General features: G+C 35.8%; 1 protein-coding gene across 1 annotated transcript in view; it reads right to left on the bottom strand.

Annotated features, from left to right (window-relative positions):
- Positions 1-21,404, bottom strand: part of COL25A1 (collagen type XXV alpha 1 chain) — a 200,755-nt gene that overhangs the window by 161,777 nt on the left and 17,574 nt on the right. Inside the window, exons 2-3 of the mRNA XM_017852381.1 lie at positions 16,721-16,747; positions 16,555-16,581 (exon numbers count right to left, since the gene is read on the bottom strand). Of these exons, the coding sequence (XP_017707870.1) occupies positions 16,555-16,581; positions 16,721-16,747 (54 nt within the window). The remainder of the gene's footprint in view (positions 1-16,554; positions 16,582-16,720; positions 16,748-21,404) is intronic.

Raw genomic sequence — 21,404 nt, 5'->3', positions numbered from 1 at the left:
TAAAATTCATCTAACATTATTTACATGTTACTTAATGACAGTTATTCTATCTACAACCGTGCTAACTTTCTAAAATTCTGTTATTCTATAATTTATATTTTAAACAAAAAATCTTGCAGATAACATAAATTCTGTTGGAATCTTGATGTAAAACTACCAAATTTGAACTATACTAATTTTAATCTTTGAGCAGACTGGTATACTGATAAAAATTCTACAGTACCATAGACTGAAAACCACAAGTATAAAAATAATTCTATATAATGTTAAAACAAACTGTATGTAAATTATGTTAAAGGAACTATTATAGCCTCTTTTTCTAGAAAGTAAATGATTCATAATTAATTGTTTTGTGATCTATGTGTTTGTAAATTTTGATGGACTTTGTCATCATAACATCAAAAGCAAAATCATCCTAATATCTAATCCAGGTATTGCAAACTTCAATACCAACAGAAACTGCACACATATGTAAGTAAATGGAACAGGTTGGGTGTCACCGGGATAATTCAAAATGCATGTGCTACCTAAAGCAGACAGACTCCATTCACCTTCAGTCAACTTTCCTTATAAAGGAAGGTAAACTCAATGGTACTAGCTTTTTACATTTCTCAAGAGAAAATTTTAAATAAGATTTATATAAAAATTGCCCAGTATTAGCAACTAATCTGGGAAAGAAAAATGAAATGTATCTACTACCAAAATCTGGTTCACAGGCTACCAGTTTGCAGCCTCTAATCTGCTCCTTTGTGAATTACTAATTTAAAATATAGAAGGAAGATTGCACCAAATAGTGAACACATTCCAATAACAGGAAAAAAATAAAGACATTGAATTCCTTTTCCCCACTACAACCAAAGGTGTTAATCTCTACCCTAAAAAGAAATTCCATATTAGTTGTGACAGTTTCTCAAACTACAACCCTGTTGGCACATGCCATTACATTTGACACATTCTAAAAATTGTGACTTGTCGTAACAGTTACAATATAAAATTCTGGGTAGATACAATGACTCGAACTTTGCATTCTTCTCTGACACATTTTATTAGAAGTACATGGCTCCAAAGTGGAAGTAATACCACAGACCAGTATAGAGTTACAGTATTAACATTCAACATAGTACTGGTGACATAGCAAGCTTTCTCCAATTCAATTTTGTTTGACTTTTCTGCCTAAAAATGTAAAATGAAAGGTGAAGTTGTAAATCTCTACATTAGCTTTCTGAACAAATCCAAAAAGTCTAATAGATCTCCAGATATTCCCTTCTTCCTGAAACTCCTCAAAATTCATTTCCTTTCACAAAATTTTTGAATAATTGCAAATAACTACTAAACAAAAGGTTGCAAGACTGAAAAGTGATTTTGTACTGAACAAAAGAGGCAACAAAAATAGAATGGCTTTATAATGTTGTATTCCAGAGTTTCCTAATATAGAAGATCCTTTAGAAAATTCACTTTGTCAACATAGAAATAATGTGTTTATCTATGCCAGAAAATGAAATAACGTGTGTAGTGGGGTAAAGCTCTTAACGTAAACATAGTAGTTATCTATTTGGCAGAGAAAGAAAAAGAGATTGTTCAAAGACAATATATTCCTTACTATTCTTTTCATCATCAAAATTATACTGATTGTCAAATATATTACACATTTTTTAAACAACAAAGATGTACCACCAAAGAAATGTCAAAACATTAATAAAAATGGTTAAATTGTAGCTAGTGGCTTTCTACCATATCATGCATATAAGCCATGTTAACAAAGACAAAATACAGTAATTTTTCATGTTCAAAACATGAGATAAAACTATGCCAGTGGTTTAAAATCTTTCCAATGCTATGTTCTCAAAGCACAGTTCAGTAGGATAAAAATGAACTGAGGATAGGAAAGAATCAAGGCTGAAAAATTACAAAGTACTGCTATAACTTCTGTTAAATTCAAGGACTACATTAGAGTCCCTTTTATATCTAAAAGTTTGCATTCCTAAAAAGCAGCTTTGCTGCTGGCATTCCAGAACCATCTTCTTCAACCACTACAAAATAGAAAGAAAAGCTATATCTAAGAAAAGTCGTCTGTCTCCTGAATTAGTCTCCAAGTTTTCTCTAAAACTGAAGTCAAGGTAAATATTTGTTTCTCAAGATTATCTTGAAAATGTGTGTGGACAGTCAGAGCCAGTCTTTGATGCGATCATCAAGAACTTCCACTGTGCTTCCTTCCATCTCACTTTGCAAAAAAATACTAAAAATGATTTCCTTGCATGTTAAGGTATGCAAGAAGAAACCTCTAGCACAAAATTATTGTTAATTTACATTCTCTTTAATCCTGAAATGCTATACTGAATAGAAAAATACTTTTAAAAAACAATTAATTAGAAGATGAGGAGCTTAACAATTTTGTGCAAAAGCTAAGGAAGATATATCAAGTTAATCTAAAAAGCTTCATAGATTTCTTTGAACATTTACCTATCTTTTCTTAATAGGAATTAGAGTATAAACAAGAATAGGTTCACATTTGTGCATGTTTAGATCTTGTATATGCGGAGAATCTGTATTTATGGACAACTCTGCTTCATAAAGACATTATTGGTGAGTGTAATTATGAGTAAGTATTCACACACAGATATGTGTATATAAAATATACCTAGAGATAGACTAATTCCTGTCAGTGAGAACTGAAATGCATTCACACTAGCATATGGAATGAGATACAGTACAATATTTTAAACCACTGGCTATAAAAGGCAAGTGTTTGATAATTCTTCATATAAGAAGTAATTCATAAATCTTGCAAAAGACAATCCAAAATGTATTATTTTGATTGTCTTTCACAAGATTTGCCACTTAGTTTTTAGTCGCATATGATTACAGCGTATGCAACTTCAAACCCATCTCAGAAGGTTCTCCTGTCCGGTTCTGTTCTCTTCTGTTCTGTTTTGTGTTTGGGCATCACTCCCTCAGTCACTTCCTTCATTCTGTACTTCCTACCTCACCAGTGGAAGAATTTCCCTTTAGCAGTCCCGGAAATCTCACAAAGTGATGGCTTCCTCTCAGTGATGGCAAGGTCAAGATTTTGGCATGAAATTTCAAGATTGGGCCACAATTTAAATAGTCTAGCTAAAGTAAATTAAACTCAGCCTCTAAAAATAATAAGCCTGATGAAAGGCCAAAGGTATAAAAATATTTTTGAAAACAATTGAATGTATTCTTAATTAAAATTTTGATTGTATCTCCCTTCGATTTTTCTTCCCCTGCCAATAAACAGAATATTCAGGCTGACATGTTCTTTCGAAGACATGGCAAATGAGACAGAAATTACCACCTGTTGTTCTCTTGTCCTTCCTAATGTTACAGTTGGTTCCTGCCATTTCCCATTGCATCCCACAGGCTTCAAGCCAGGACAGCACTCTCACTCTGCCATGGCATTTTTTCTCTCCTTTTGTTTTCCCACCACCATTTCTCTACCTTAATTCTTTTTTTTTTTTTTTTTTTTTTTTGAGACGGAGTCTCACTCTGTCACCCAGGCTGAAGTGCAGTGGTGGGATCTCGACTCACTGCAACCTCCACCTCCCAGGTTCAAGCGATTCTCCTGCCTCAGGCTCCCAAGTAGCTGGGACTACAAGCGCTACGCCCGGCTAGTGTCTGTATTTTTAGTAGAGATAGTGTTTCACCACGTTGGCCAGGATGGTCTTGATCTCCTGACCTCATGATCCACCTGCCTCAGCCTCCCAAAGTGCTGGGATTACAGGAGTGAGCGACCATGCCCGGCCCTTAATTCTTAATTATAAGGAATTACTTTAGGCCTGAAGCTGACTAAAATACCTCTACTGAAAAGAGTATCCTATGTAACCAGTTATTTGATGGTTTGGAATGCTACACTGGAGGTTTTTGATACTACCTTTCCATCACTGACTCTTTTGTCAATCAGATTCATGCTAAATTCACAAGCTTATAAAGCATGATAAGAATGCCTAGAAGTTCTTGGTATGTAAAACTGTAAAACCAATAGTGTTGTTATTATTATTATTATGATAACTATTTGTCTCTCTATGTTTGTGTTAAGTAATCCATTTGTACTAATAAAACCCACTAGTGATCAATAAAGTTTTCTCTGAATATCAACATTTTTCAAGCAAAGTTTAACTGGCTTCTAAGAGATGAAAAGCAAAGCTTCCTCATCCCCCAAAGTCACTGTAGAATTACATTTGAAGTAGGGCCTTGCAACTGACATCCTTTTCCTACAAAGCCAGTCTTGTTTGCCAATTGTGATTTACAGGCTGTGTCTGCTGCAGGGGGCTGCTGGACACATTAGTGCAGGTATGCTTATGAAAGGATGCGGCTGTCTGGCATTAAATGACTTTCCAGAGACCCATCTTGTTCAGACCTATAGGAACTGTTCTCCCTGAACATGATCTGTCAATGCATAAGCCATTATTCCACCCATTCTGAAGGGAAGAATCAAAAATATAAACCTCCCCTCCAGTCCCTCTGTAAATCGTGACGCACCATTAAAATCTGCTGTTCTATACTTTCTTGACTTCTATTTGTTTAATCCACTTCAAATATTTCCAGTTGCAACTATAATTCTACATTTGGGAGTGATACAAAAATAATGGTGGTAATAATGTTCAATTTTGCTAGTGTAAATTGTTTATAAATTGCTGTATTTTCTATCCACAATACGTTCATTATTCATAGGTATTACCAGCTAAAGTATAAATTGGATTTTTTTTTGTCCATTTCAAATACAGGTTTTAGTATATTTACTAAAAGCCTTACATTCTCTACATAATATTGAAAGTCGCCAACCCCAAATCAACTTTCACATTTTTAGCATATGCTTCCATTGTAGGCATTACCGCAACTCATAGTACTACATTACATGAATAAATAAATCTAAAAATCTTACATTTAGATTCAGGTAAAAAATAAGCTTGTTTAAATATAAGACAAAGAATAAAACCTTCTGTATAGTTTCATGTTTGAGAGAGGATTATCAACATATTACTTATCAAGGAAGTCTTTAAATTATTTAACCAATATTTTATAAAAGCAGCACTTGTAAAATCCAAACAAAAGAAATATAAATGGAATAATATTAAATATACATACACAAATATATTCTCTTTCAATTAAAATATGTCCTTCTACTTAATTTCAAGAAAAATGTGAAATAGTGCCCCTAAGCTTGAAAAGATAAGGCATACATCCAGAGATACATGTAACGTGAAAAAGTGAGAAGAATATTGCAGTTTACATAAACAATGAGCACAAAAGTGTGGACAAATGAAATCTCTTTACTCCATAAAATGGAAATAATTATGTATATATCATATGTAAATAATTACTTCCATATCATAATTAAACAATGTAAATAATTTAATTAAATAATTAAATAATGTAAATAATTAAATTAAATTAATAAAATAATAATAAATAGGAAACAATAAAATTAATTAAAATAAATAATGTAAATAATCAAATAATTATTTACATATGATGGTCACTGTACTCAAAAGACAAAAAGGAAATCCAATGGTTATTTAAACTGGTTGGCATCATTTTCCAGAATTTCTTGTCAGAGGATGTACTTAGGATTGGATTTTGGCTTTGGTTTTGATTTTAATATCTCTGTGGTCATTAATAGAATTTTCAGTTAAAGGCTCACATCTCAGGCATTCCACTACTATACTATTTTATATATATAAGCATCTTGCAAAATGTTCCTTCTTACTTTCATATATTTTGTATAAAAGTTGACTCAACTGAATTACTATATTTATTCCATAGAGATAGATTTACTTACATAATCTTTTACATTAAAGACATATATACAAGATTTAAAGTGACATAATATGGGTAGAGCCATTATTGCTCATCCTTTCCAAATCTCTCTTTTTTTCATATTTGATGAGCCCAGCCATTCAACCACTGACTCTGAGATAAAATTCACAACACTGAATTCGAAGGAAATATTGTCAACACATCTACCATTGTTGGTAAAAAAAAAAAATTATTTTCTAAGTTGACCCATATTAGGACAAATTTACAAATATTCCTGGGTTCAATTCAATGCAACAACTTTTCAGTGTTTTGAAGTACGACAGAGAACACTCAAAAGAGAACTCTGATTAGAAAATATAATAACAACATTTGCAAATCTTAATGATCTCACTGTTCCCATGCCAGCTTCTGAATCTGGAAAGTGTTAAAATAATTTTCACATAATTTATTTCTTTCCATTGTGTTATATCCATTCCCTTTTCTCAGGCAATACATTCAGTACCCAATGAGTAGTATATTCATTAAGGCTACAGAGAAAGGCAAGGGTTAAACAAATAAGAACATCAAATTAATATCCAGGCCTAAACGCTTTAGCAGAGCCAAAAAATCTGTTTAATCATTCAAGTCAACAAAGGTTAAGATAATAAAATAAACTTCTAAATGCTTTCCTTTTCTGGAACTTAATCTGTCTTGCCAAAGATGTTTTTAAGATGCTATCAGTTTTGCATAGTCCCAGCTGTTATGAAAATTTACTCAAATACACTAGGAGGAGAAAGGAATTTTATGAAAATAGTTAAGCAGAGCTCCTGGGTGGCTTACTGAAACTGTGAGAGCTTAGGACTCATTTAAAACCAGCTGTTGGCTGATGATGTCGAGACCAATAACCACTAAAGCTCCTATTTATCAGGACTCTGTGTTATTTGGCAAGGTGATGGTAACCAACTGATTAGAAGATTAATATATAATCAAAAGATAACTTCATGATGTTTGTTCATTTTATTGCCTAAGTTTGATTAACACATTTGCCACAATTTCAGAATAACATAGTATTCCATTTTAAAAAGTCATTATTAAATATTAAAACAGCTTTGCTTATTTTAAGGCTATGTTTTAAGTCATTAAGAGGAAAGAAATATGAGCCATTATCATCAAAGCCCTGGGTGTCACTGTGATTCCAGGGCTATGGTTCATGATGAGGGCAGAGGCCCTTATGAGCTGGGCAAACAAAAAGCCCTCTTTAATGATGAAGAGAGACAGTGGTAGCAGTAGTGGGTGTAGATGACAACAGGAGAAGCATTAAAAGTCTTGAGACTTTTACAGTTGACATTGAGATTCTGTTACTGATAAGGAAATGAAGTTCTTTTTTTTTTTTTTTTTTTGGCAAAGAGAGACTTAGAATAAAAGTGGATCAACAAATAGCTTATAGGTTATGCAAACTCAGCATTATGAAGAGCAGAAAACAAACTTCATCCATCTGGTTATCCTGGAGAAACAATTACTAATAGCAAGTATAAGCAAGATCTTGATATGCAATTTTCTTTTTAAAAATTTTTTAAGACTGATGTGATAATATTTGCAATTTTCAAATAGGTGCTATTGAGTTGAGAAGTAAAATCTGTATTATAATGAGGTAATTGGGTGTTCTTACAATCCTTGGAGGGGGGTCAACATTGCCCTGCCTCTCTTTGCTCCACATAGTGAGTTCTAAGGTATTACTCAGTGATATACAGGTTCTAGGGTATTACTATGTGGCAGTCATTCATTCATTTATGTTTTGGGGAGTATTACTATATGGCATTCATCCATTCACTTGTTTTCTGTTGGGTTGACAGTGCATGGCCTGCATAAACTGAGTCTATCGTAATTGCAAAGAAAAAATATCCACCTATTTGTGCTTGTGTTCCCCAGCTTTTTCAATCTTATTCACAGAGGCCTGGGATTTCCAAGTTGAAAGGTTCCTTGCAGCCATCTGGAAGTAGCTTGATATTGTGGAAAGACAGCAGGATTTGAAATTGGCATTGAGTCCCAACACTGTCTTTTGGTAAATGTATGTGAAAGAACTTGAACAAGTCACTTAATCTGCTTGAGTTCAATCCTCATCAGAAATAATAATAATAATAATAAAGTTGGCCATGTGCAGTGGCTTGCACCTGTAATCCCAGCACTCAGGGTGGCTGAGGTAGGCAGATAACTTGAGTCCAGGAGTTCAAGACCAGCCTGGGCAACATGATGAAACCCTGTCTCTACTACTACTACTACTACTACTACTACTACTACTACTACTAACAATAATAATAATAATAAATAGCTGGGCATGGTAGTGTATGCCTGTAGTCCCAGCTATTGGGGGACTGAGGCAGGAGGATCACCTGAGCCTTGGGAGGTTGAGGCTGCAGTGAGTCATGAATGTGGTACTGCATTCCAGTCTGGGCAACAGAGTAAGGCCCTGTCTCATAAGAAAAGAAAGAAAAGAAAAAAGACAAGACAAGACAAGACAAGACAAGAAAAGAAAAGAAAAGAAAAGAAAAGAAAAGAAAAGAAAAGAAAAGAAAAGAAAAGGAAAGGAAAGAAAAGAAAAGAAAAGAAAGAAAGGAAGAAAAGGAAGAAAGGGAAGGGAAGGGAAGGAAGGAAAAAGGAAAGAGAGAAAGAGAAAGAAAGAAAGAGAGAGAAAGAAAAAGAAAGAGAAAAAGAAAGTAAAGAAAGAAATAGAAAGAAAGAAAAGTTATATTAATACGTGTTCTACTACCTTACAGCATTACTTTAGAGGATAAATGAGAGAACACATGGAAAATGTAATCTGTAAATATCTAGGTTCAAATTCCGGTTCTGTCAGTGAGTGATTATTATTTTGGACAAAATATTTAAATTTTCTAAGTCTTGGTTTCCACATCCATTAAATGAGAATAATAAAAGTAAGTATGTCATATGGTTGTTGAAATAAGGTGTGACATCATAGAGTGATTGGCATATTTTAGGAACTCAATAAAAGTATCCTTATTATTATTATTTCAAACAGATATTTCTGTAACCCCTATTATTTCACATTAATGTTGATGACTTTATAACAATTACCTTATTGATAGGGAAGCAGTCTTGTTCACTGAAAACAGCACAAACTAGAAGGTGAGAAAGCCAGGTCTGAATCCCATTTCTACCACTTACAAATTGTGTCAACTTGGGCAAGTTACTTTACCCCATATTCCTCATACGAAATATGGGAAGAAAAAGCAGGTACGGTTTGTTGAGAGCTTATTACAGATTTTTCATATATTACTTTAATCCTGATCATAATCATAGAAATAGTGGTAGAGTTAGAATTTGATCCCTGTCCAGCCTGTCTTCAGCCCATGTGGATAATCATTTTACTCAACTGCACCTACTTTTCCTGTCCCCCCGCCTCCCGATAATCTATCTCTCTGCACTATAGGAAGGCTTAGAGATGATGTGTGCAACTTACCTAGAAAAGTATCCAGCAAGTTGTAAGACTAAGCTATCAGCAATTATAATTATTATGTGAGCTCTTATTTCCTAGTCCAGCTTCCTTATTCAACCTAGGAATCCCTGACAACTTCCTTTCAGCAGGTCGTGCAATCTCTACTTAAATACAAGGTCAAGTCATTGCCTCAAAACTTTGCAATACAAATCTATGAGGATGAAATAAAGAGAATCAATTATCTATTAATTTATCCATGTGTGGTGACTGACAGCACAGATAAAGCACCATCCTGATCCTAAGCCTAAAGGCCTAATGAAATACTGTGTTTGGAAGAATGAATTAAAGATTAGTGGCAAATCTGCAATGACATCTCCCCAAGAATCAAGGTGGGAAGTGCAATTCTTATGTCAGGATGCATTCATTTGTGGAAATCTAACACTCAGTGCCTCGTAGAATAAAACCAAATGATATTTGTTGTTGTTATATTATACCTAAAACTGTAGGCCTGAAATTGGTTCAATGTATACTGAAAGAAAGTTAATGCTGAAAAGTTAGCCCACTTTCTCCTGCATTAAATCATATACCATCAACTGTATTCAAAGACGGTCAACATTTACCTTTTAACATCTTGCAATCTGACTTCCGCTCTCACTACTTAACAAAATGTATTCCTTTAATAGTACATGACTCCAAAACAGCAAATTCAAAAGCTTTTTAAAAGACCTCATCCCTGAGGCTCTCTTTTTATTGAGAACATTACATTGGCCACTCTTTTTTTTTTTTTAAGTAGTTTTGTCTGTGGTGTTCACATTGCAATGTCCTGCTTCTACCTTCAAAAGCTCTCTCTTTTGCTGACACTCCTTCCTTCCTCATCCCACTCCTTAAGTGTGAGTATTTTTAAAGGCTCTATTCTAGGGCAGTACTCTTCTTACTCTTTGCCTACCATTTTTCAAATTCTAGGATTTCAATTCTCCCTCTGTGATAGTTCATCTATGTAACAGTTACCTCCAGTTATGGCACTGCCTCAGAATTCTAGTCTCATGTTTCTGTTTGTTACACTATTCCAATGAAATATCTCATCAAGATCACAAATTCAACATAATTAAAACCCAGCTTCTCACTTATCCTCCCAACTTTCTTCTGACCTATTATATCAAGCATCAAGCCAGAAATGTTAGCCCTATTTTTATCTTCTTTTTCAACTGCATCCCCTACATCCAATTAGCTTCAAGACTTGTCTTGAATTTTCACCTCAGCATCTTTCCATTTCACTTCCTGACTGCTTTTTAAAAACACTTTAACCTGACTACAACTCCACCCAGGGTCACAGGTCCTCCGTGTAAATCGAATAGGTACGGGATCCATCTTTCACCCTCTGCCTCAAGACTTCTCTCTCACCAAATGCTCCTCTCTCAGTGTCAGCCCTGATTTCCCTCTTTGTCTACTCAGGTGTTTGCTTGGCACTTGTGGTAAACCTTATTGACTGGATGACCTAACTTCCCTTTCAGCGCTATTCCCCTTGTCCCTTCCAGCTTTTGGATGACCGTGTGACACAACCTAGCCAATGAGACATGACCAGAGGTCTACTAAGAAGTTCATAGAGAAAACATTGCTTTCTTGATTCAGACTCTTCTCTCTCTATCCTTCCTGCTGATATATACCTAGATGCAATGGTTGGACTTGAAGCAGCCTTCCTGCAATCATGAGAAAAGGCCAAGAGATTCACAGACTTAGTAACATCATTGAATCAATAGTAACACCATTTAATTATATAAATAACACTATCAACTGCCTTCTCCAAACTTCTTTTTATGTGAGAAAAATCAACTCATATCCTAGCTTTCATGGTGAAATTCGAGCTTTTGTCCATATTTTGGTGACCACTTTGGAATCTCTTTCTTAGTTCATCAACTTACAACCTCCCACTCCACCTCTCTCCCTAACCCCCCGCTGAAATTCTCACTCTGACACTGACCTTTTTACTCAGTATATGTCCTTGCCTCCAACGATACCTGACGTTCCATACTAAGTCAACTCATCCTTTCCAATTACCTCTCCACTGAGGACTGGACATTGTCAGTACAGCCTAGATTCTTATGACCTCGTCCTAAATGAGTGACATAGTTTCCTGGTCTACTTGGTCACCCTGCTTTCAGTCTCTTCCGATTGTATTCTATAGCAGATACTACCACCAAATATATATATATATGTGTGTGTATATATATACACACACATATATGTATATAATAATTATTATTTTGAGCCCGAGTCTCAGTCTGTTGCTCTGTTGCCCAGGCTGGAGTACAATGGTGCTATTTTGGCTCACTGAAACCTCTGCCTGCCAGGTTCAAGTGATTCTCCTGCCTCAGCCTCCCAAGCAGCTGGGATTATAGGCACTCGCCACCACACCTGGCTACTCTTTGTATTTTTAGTAGAGATGGGGTTTCACTATGATGGCCAGGCTGGTCTCGAACTCCTGACCTCAGGTGATCCGCCCACCTCAGCCTTCCAACGTGCTGGGATTACAGGTGTGAGCCACTGTGTCTGACCTCAAAAATATTTTTATAAGGAACATTTGGTAATAAGCACAGATAGTCTCAAAAGAAGATAAGCACAGATTACTCAAAATTCTCAATGGCTCTCTAATGCCTACCACACTAGACATTTAAAATGCTCCATAATATAATTTCAATCCAAAAATTTCAGTCTATATGACACAATATTTTACTTAACCTATTTATTGGCAAATGGAATATTATTTTAGGGTCCTTTTAAAACTTACTTTTAATTGACAAATACAAATTATATACACATATATTTGTGATATATGTTGTTTTGAAATATGTAAACATCATGAGATGGCTATGATGGCTATATCAGGCTAATTAACATTTGTATTACTTCACATCCTTATCTTTTTTGGTGAGAACACAATGTACTGTCAGCAAATTTCAAGAATACAATATATTGTTATTAACTGTGGTCACATTGCTGTACAGTAGAACTCTTGAACTTATTCCTCTTATGTAACTGGAAGTTTGTATCCGTTGACCAACATCTCCCAAAACCCCTCCCCACCAGCCATGGGTCACCAGCATTAAATACTCTACTTCTATGTATTCAATTTTTTAAAATTCCACATGTAAGTGAGATCATGCAGTTATGTATCTTTCAGTGCCTGCCTTATTTCACTTAACATAACGTCCTTCAGGTTCATCCATGCTGTTGCAAATGAAAAGATTCCCTTCTTTTTAAGGTTAAACAGTATTCCATTGTGTATACCACATTTTTTAAAAAACACAAATGGAATATTGTTGTTCCTTAACTAAATCCTGCCATTTTCTACTTGGATAATATTGTTTATACTATTTCCTCTTCCTAGAATATGTAATGTCCTGCTCTTCAGCGTATCCTCTAAAGATTACCCATTTATCAAATTCTAGCTCAAGTGTCACCTCTTCCACAGTTGCCAGCACTCATTTAAAATGAAATAATTGGCCGGGCGCGGTGGCTCAAGCCTGTAATCCCAGCACTTTGGGAGGCCGAGGGGGGCGGATCACAAGGTCAGGAGACGGAGACCATCCTGGCTAACACGGTGAAACCCCGTCTCTACTAAAAAATACAAAAAACTAGCCGGGAAGGTGGCGGGCGCCTGTAGTCCCAGTTACTCAGGAGGCTGAGGCAGGAGAATGGCATGAACCCGGGAGGCAGAGCTTGCAGTGAGCTGAGATCTGGCCAGTGCACTCCAGCTTGGGTGACAGAGCGAGACTCCGTCTCAAAAAAAATAAAATAAAATAAAATAAAATAATTTTCACTTTTCTAGCACCTCTTGGTACATCTATTTGAGGCATATAACCACACAGTTTTCTTACTGAGGTACCCATGAAATTATCAGCTTCTTGAGGGCCATAATGATATAACAGTATTTTATTCATACATTCAACAAATACTTATTGGATATTCACTATTCTATGTGAAGGTGGTATGAAAAAGACAGAGAAGAACCTTGCTTTTATGGAATATAGGATCTAAGGAGGGGGGGCATATTTTATAGATAATGAGCAAGTAAATACATAAACAAGATAGAATAATCTCTGATTTAGATTGAGTAGTTACAGAAGTTCTCTCAGAGGAGGTGATATTTGAGATGAAGTTTCAAGAATAAGAATAATCCAATCACAAGAAGACCAGAAGAGGGCAAATGGAAAGCTGTTGAGTTGGGTGAAAGTGCAGTGGAGGACAGTTTGGTCGAGTGTCGTAGGTGGAGGGGAGACTAGTGTGAGATGAGCTGGTGGGAATGGGCAAGAGTTAAGTACAGCAGGTTGGATTTCATTCTAAAGTTTTACACAGGAGGAACATGATCTAATTTACAAGTCAAGTGATCTCTCTGCCTTCTGTGTAGAAAATGGATTATACAGGGTTAAGAGTGGAAATAGAAAGATTGATTGGAAAGCCACTGAAGTAATCAAGAACATGAAAGTAAGTCAAATTTGGTAGTTAGTAGAAGAGAGAGATAAGTGGACACATTTATTGTGTCTATAGTATTAAGCACAGTATCTTAAAGATGGTAGCTGCTCAATATATACTGCTGAATATATGTCCAAGTACTTAAAAATAGTCTCACATTCTTAAGTTCTATATGATCTTCAAGTTTTTCCTGCTTTGATTTACCTTTTATGGCTTAATTTATTCCCACTGGACACTTGGGGAGTCAAAGAGATAAAACTTCCAAATATTCAAGAAAATGATAAAGGTCTCATAATGGAAATTCACCTGACAAAGAGCTGACATGATGGAGTTTGGAGTTCATATAGTTAATTATGGGAAGAAATAAACTACTGGAAACAAATGTTAAAAAGCGTAATTCAAAATCTGCAACAGGATGAAAATAGACAGGGTATTGGAATACAAACTCTACATTTAAAAAAAGAGAGCAGGCCGGGCGCGGTGGCTCAAGCCTGTAATCCCAGCACTTTGGGAGGCCAAGACGGGTGGATCACAAGGTCAGGAGATCGAGACCATCCTGGTTAACACGGTGAAACCCCGTCTCTACTAAAAAATACAAAAAACTAGCCGGGCGTGGTGGCGGGCGCCTGTAGTCCCAGCTACTCGGGAGGCTGAGGCAGGAGAATGGCGTAAACCCAGGAGGCGGAGCTTGCAGTGAGCCGAGATTGCGCCACTGCACTCCAGCCTGGGCGACAGAGCGAGACTCCGTCTCAAAATAAAATAAAATAAAATAAAAAAATAAAAAAATAATAAAAGAGAGCCTTTGGTCATTATTAGCAAGAATACTGTGCCTAAACAGAGAATGTGGGTAAAATTAATTTTCATTAAAATTGGACATGTTTCCAACTCTTTCTTTTGATGTTTTTGAAATATAGAACCTTCATCTTACTATCTTGATATGATCAATTTCCTAATATGTACTTAATACTATCTTACTAGATAGTAATGTTTATAAAATTCTAAGAGCACTGAATGAGACCTGCTTGGAATCTGAGAAAAGACAGGTGAGTCAGTGGGTTTTCATTCTCTTTCGTTTCTACCTTCCAGGACATTTAGATTCGTACCCATGAAGATTCATCCTGTATTAGGAATCCAATCCAAATTCCTTCAATACAAAGAAAATACAGAGGAAAATGAGATCACTTTTTGCCACTTTCCACCTGAAATGCTAAATGGGCTCTGAATTGAGTAAAACTTGGCCCCATTCAGCGTGAAAACTGGCTGAAATCTGTATGAAAGGCAGTCTGGGTTTGTCGAAGTAGTTCATGAACTTTGGCCAAACTTTCAAGGAACCTGGTCCAAGTCTTAGTTTGTAATGCAACATGAAACCAGGTGAATTTCAGATGGTTTCAGGTTTCATCCTGAAAATTTGGCCTAGCTTTATAATCAATCATCACTCTTTGTAACGATGAAAGCCAACACACCTTTTTGAAAATGAGGACTGCATGCATACTGATGACAGCTAAGTTGTGAACCACCCTTTACTTCCTTTGCCAAAAGAAGATTTCTCAGAATGGAAACAATTTCCCTCTTACCTGGAAAGGGGAAGTTGAGTGATTTTGATATTGTGTGTAGAAAGAAATGATACTTGATATGAAGAGACATGTCATGTGAAATAATCACCACATACAGAGCAAATGGCTGTATTCTAATCACTTAAGGTTATGAGAGTCTTATTTTCTTCACATCCATGACAGTGGATAACGTGGTGTTTAATCTCCTAAAATGAGCTTTTGGCTTGAAGTTAGTCATCAGCCAGAGTAACTGCCATGAGAAACAAAATGCTGTGAAGCATAACCAGTATTCCTATATGAAGAAGTGGCTGAAGAACAAAAGGGAAAGTATAACAAATCGGAGCATAACTGTTATCTAGTTTAAGAAACATGAGGAGATAATGCAACTACAAACCTTTCAAGTTTGCATCAACTGCATCTTTTGCAAAAATATCTCTATGCAGTATAAATGCATTTAATAAGTAACCAAGCACAGTGAATTTTACAGAAAGACCTACGTAGTTTCTGTTCTCAACCTGAAAGTTTCAAATAAGCCTTTCCACTGTAAAAAATTACTCTATTCAACCAAATACTTGCTTTTGTGCATAGTGACATGAGAAAATTGAGAGGTATGTTGAACGGAGCCACTACATCATTGAAACAGTATGTCTGAACATTTGGGTAATAAGGCACAGATGTGAAGTAGAGGACTTGGCACTACCAAGGTAACAACAAAGCATTCACCATTGTGTTATAATGGCTAAAAGGGCCACATCTGAGAAGCTTAAAAGAATGCTCCCTCCTCCCTGCAGTGCTAAATTGTATTACACCTTTTACCTGCTTAAAATCTATAAAACTAGAAATTCAAATAAGTATTATGCAAACTTATGGCAAAGAACAAATGTGTAAAATGCATTGATAATTTTATCTGTAAAAAAAAAAACATTTATGCAATAGCACGTAAAGTTTAACTGCAGCAAAAGGCCAAATTCAATAGAAATCCATATGGCCTCTATGTTGCGAAACAATTCATGCAAATCTGAAGGACTCAACAGTCACTGGAAAGGTGGCTGCTATTGACTCTTAGATGTGATTCTGGCCCTTACTCAGTATGTCTAATTATTGTAGAATTTTCTATTTATAGGCATCAAGTAAAGATAATGCAACAGAATACATCCAAATTGTTAATTAGTTTTTTTCACTTACAAGTGGTATGGTATTTTTGCCAGCCATTACTGAACCATGTGGCACAAAGGCAATTATGAAGCTGAGGTACTTCCATTCAATAAATTTGGAGTTAGAAACTAATCTTCTGCCCAGGATAGGTAGCGCACAACTTACCCGAGGTCCCTGATCACCTTGTTCTCCCTGTAGAATAGAAAGGTGAGATAACAGTTTTAGCCAAAATGTATACATGACGCTCATTAAAAAGATCAAAACATAACACAGTATAGGTCATGCCAATATGGATCTCCACTAACTTTATTTCTGGTATGCATTTTCTTACCTTATCACCTTTTGGACCAGGAGGGCCCTGAAAAAAAACAAAGAGAAAAATATTTTAATTTAAAAAAAATATTGTAAACTGAATAGATCAGTCAGGTTAGTCAAAAGATTCATTCAAAGAATACGGAGATAGCTGTCAATGAGGTTTCTCAAGAAATTTTGGTTTCTAAACTATGATCATATTAGAATGTGAAACATATAACCATATATGTTTGTGCATATATACCTGTACATATCATGTCATAAGTACATAATATGTTGAATAAATGTTCACAAACTCAACACATATATGCAAGTAGAACCCAGTTAAAGAAACAGAACATTACTCACAAGTTAGAAGCTCCTGTTGGGACATTTCCTTGTCACTACCCTCCACCAACAGTAACCACTATTCTGACCCTTGACAATATAGATTAGCTTGCCTGTTTTTGTACTTTATGTACATAAAATCACAGAGTCTGGCCTCTTTTGCTTAATTAGTGTGAAATTCATCCATAATTTTGTGTGTAGTTGTAGTTTGTTCTTACCGCTTTATAATACTCCACTGTGTGAATATATCATCCTTTACTTATTCATTCTACTGTTGGCAGCCATTTGTTTCCAGGAATTTCTAGGTCTTGGCTATTATAAAAATATTGCTACAGCCAGGTGCAGTGGCTCATGCCTGTAATCCCAGCACTTGAGGAGGCCAAATCAAGTGGATCACCTGAGGTCAGGAGTTCAAGACCAGCCTGGCCAACATGGTTGAAATCCCATCTCTACTAAAAATACAAAAATTAGCTGGGTGTAGTGGCGCATGCCTGTGATCCCAGCTACTTCGGAGGCTGAGGCAGGAGAATCGCTCGAACCCGGGAGGTGGAGGTTGAGGTGAGCCGAGATTGTGCTACTGCATTCCAGCCTGGGCGACAGAGCAAGACTGTCTCACAAAAAAAAAAAAAAAAAAAAAAAAAAAAAAAGTGCTATGAACATAGTAATTCACATCTTTTGTGAAAAATTATATTCATTTCTGCTGGGTGTATATCTAGAAAAGGAACTGTTTAGGTTATAAACTATACATATGTTCAGTTTTAGTAGATGCTACCAAATGGTTTTTCAAAGTGATTCTTACCATTTAAGCCCCATCAGTGATATATAGAATTTCAGTTGCCCCATATTACCAATACTTGATATTTTTTATCTTTTTCATTTTAGGCATTCTGGTGGTGATGTAGTAATTTTGCTTCATGTTTTAATATGTATTTACCCAGTGATTAGTAAATTGAACTCCCTTTTAATACACTTATTGGCCATTTTGCATCCTTTTTCATAGTGTCTCTTCATACCTTTTGTACTTGGCCTACTGAATCGTCCTGTTGATTTGCTAGAGTTCTTTATCTATTATATATTATACATTGTACATATGTATGTAGGTAGATGTAGAGTTATTTATATATTTTGAATGAGTCTTTTGTCAGATATATTTACCACAAATATATCTTCCCACTTTGTTTACTGCCTTTACATTCTCTTAGAGGTATTTTTGATGAATACTTCTGAGTTCTTAATTTTAATAAAACTCAATTTAACATTTTTTAACCTTTATAGTTGTCCCTTTTTATATTCCACTTAAGAAATCTTTGCCTACTTCAATGTCATAAGGAGGGCTATGTTTATTTTAAAAGCTAAAAGCTTCATTATTTTATCTTTCATATTTAAATCTGAATTTATTAAGAACTGATTTTGCGTATGATGTGAGGTAAAAGTCAAGATGCTTTTTTAAAATGTGGATATCAAATTAACCAAACACCATTTCTTGAAAAGGTACCTTTTCCCCATTATTGTACAGCATTACCTTTGTCATAAGTTAAGTGATGCTATATATGTGGCTCTTTACAGGAATTTCTATTTTGTTGGGCAGCTGTCTATTCCTGGGCCTCACTGAGATCTTCTTTAACCTTTGAACAGAAATACTAATGCTAGAGGCACTGATTATGTTATCTTTTCTAGCTCTTAAAGATAAAGTCATTCATGTTTTGGTTTCAGCCCACCTGAGGAGCTGGAGCATTTCAGAGTTACCTTCTCTCACCTCCATTTTCAGCAGGGCTGAGGAAAAAGGACAAGGCTGGACAGGAAACAGGCCCAGGTTCTAACAAAGTACCCCATCCTAGGTGCCAGTGGAGACTGCTATGTCACTGCAGGTGGGAATGTAGCAATGCTCCACCTTCCAAAACATTTCCTTCTGCTAAGTACCAGCTACAGAAGAAATGCACCAAATTCTCATTCTCAATGTGGCCCTTCTGGTAATAGCTGTGAAATTATCACAAAATTGCTAATAACTACACCATGTCCTATGCTTTGTATCTTTTACCATTGATAAATAACTTCTGCACCTGTTATTGCATTTAATCTTTTCCACAATCCAATGAGGAAAGTATTATGAAAATCCTTTTACAGACGCCAAAAATGAAACTCAAAGACTGTCAATGTTAGGCTTCTTGTGAATTAGCCAGGACTTAAACCCAGTATGTGTGACTTTGAATGCAGAGGTTTTGACACAAAGTATTGGAACACAGCTCTGGAACTAGAGTCTCAGAAAGAAGGATACCTATCTGGTGCCTGCCTTCAACAAGGGCCATCTAAAATGCCTCCCCACTGCATTTTCCATAGTGTCACAGACACTGGTCCCAACGTCTCAAGTTCAAAATGAGAGAAAGGAGAATTGAGGAGGAGTGAGGAGGGGGAGAAGGGACTAAGATAATGGAATCAACTTTATAAAACCTTTTATCTCTTACCCCAAAATCATTTTGCCATTTAAAAGAGGAAAGAGAAAAAATTTTGTTTTCAATAAATTTTAACATTTTATTGTTTTCCGTGAATCAAGTAGTAATTATTGAGTATGGTCTGTGTGTTCATCTCTAGAAAATTAAGTTTAAGGACTTTATTCAATTATTTTTAACAAAAGCCAAAGAAAAGAATAATGAGGGGATATCATCAAATTTAAAAAATACAATCGAGGTTCTAGTCTTGATTTAAGTAGCATGTTAGTTAACTTTATTTTGATTTTTACACACATTTGTTGAATGTCTATACAGTGTGGCAACATTGTAAGCACTGGTGGGACACATATGTTGGGAAAGGTTGATTTAGAAAGACATGGTCCCAGTCCTGGAAAAGCTAAATAGCCTAGTGTCTAAGGCAAACAGTTTCCACATACTAGCATTAAGAAAAAATGACCTCCAGAAAATTCAGCTACATCAAGGTCAACTGTTACTATGGACATCTCCCCAGCCTCCATATCCACCCCCTTCCCAGGTTTCTCTTTAAACTTTTGTTTGCTTTTGCCAGTGAGATTTCAGAGGCCACATCTCCCATTGTACCAGTCCTCTAAAGGCACCTTGGTAGGTTACACAGCATCTTTAAGGACAAAGTTTTTGTGAAGTTATTTGACAGGAACAGAGACAACCCTTTTCCTCAAAGTCCAATTACTCATGCCAAATCCACGTGTCAACTAGAGCTCTTTAGCCAGCTTACCCTGAGCAAGGATGCTTAATTCATGAACACATGAAAATTTGCACCCACAATTGAGCAATAAATATTGCTGCCTTAAAAGAGGGTGTTTCTGAGCAGACAGTATGGCGTCCTGGCACCTGCCAGCTTAGGACAGAAGCAAAGCCGAGGTCAACCTCCACGCACAGCTGCAGGGGCTGCTTCGGACGCTCCAGCCCCCACTTGTGCACTTGGGATTAACAGCAGGTGTTTTCTTCTGCTCTGACTGAAATCCCACTCTTCTTTCTGAACTGGACCCTCTTCACTGAAAATATGGGTTGAATTTGCAGAACAAAGTGGGCTACCTTAGTAAACACAGATAGTATAATATTTTCAAAATTTAGAAGCCATACTTTTTTGCTAGGTCAAAAAATTACAAATGAAAGAAAAGTTTATTTGATCATTAGCCTTTAAAATTAAAATTGGGGTATTAATGATTTTTTCTATCTTTAGCATTAAAAAAAGCTAACTAGTATTAACAAAAGGATAGGCAGCAATAAAATTAATGGCTATTTGAATTACAAATTATTTTCAATGGCACATTGCTGTTTCCAACTAAACCAAGCTCAACAATCTAATATTTAGTAGACATATTTATTGTTCAGGTGACAGTACCAATGGCTGGCTGGTAACTATTCGATGATAAAACGTTGTTGCTCCAACAAGGTTAGGGTCAATGGAAAGGAAAGATGGTAAAAGAAGCAGTCATAGGGAAGTGAAGAGTGAGTCACAGCTCTATAGAAGGCTCTTTTGGGGACTCTTGTCCTGGTTTGGTCTAGAATCCAATAGTCAGGTCTTTTATAAGCCCCACTTTAATAAATAAGTGGGAATATTTGAAATGATCTTCTGAATTACTTGTGTGTAATGAATCCTAAAGTTAATTACAGAAATAAGTACTTAAGGGTGCTAATAAAGTTTTTATTTATTATTGTTGTTAATAATCAGAACATTTATTTTAGGGCATTGTTGGAATGTTATTAACTTCCTACCAAAGGATTTATAAATTTCCATGGCAAACTTCAAATTAGCCCCTGTTCAAATGGCTTTACATTCAGAATCTGCAGGAACCACCCTTCTATTTGTAAAAAGTCTTTAATGTGGGTTTTGGCCTATACCAATTTAAGTCTCCTCAAACCTACTTCTTTGGTTTTAGCTTTTTT

The sequence above is a fragment of the Rhinopithecus bieti genome, unplaced genomic scaffold (genome assembly GCF_001698545.2).
Source record: "Rhinopithecus bieti isolate Rb0 unplaced genomic scaffold, ASM169854v2 scaffold_35077, whole genome shotgun sequence".
Classification (NCBI taxonomy): domain Eukaryota; kingdom Metazoa; phylum Chordata; class Mammalia; order Primates; family Cercopithecidae; genus Rhinopithecus; species Rhinopithecus bieti.
Note: the sequence above shows the minus strand (reverse complement) of the source record. Positions and strands in the feature narration are given on the sequence as shown.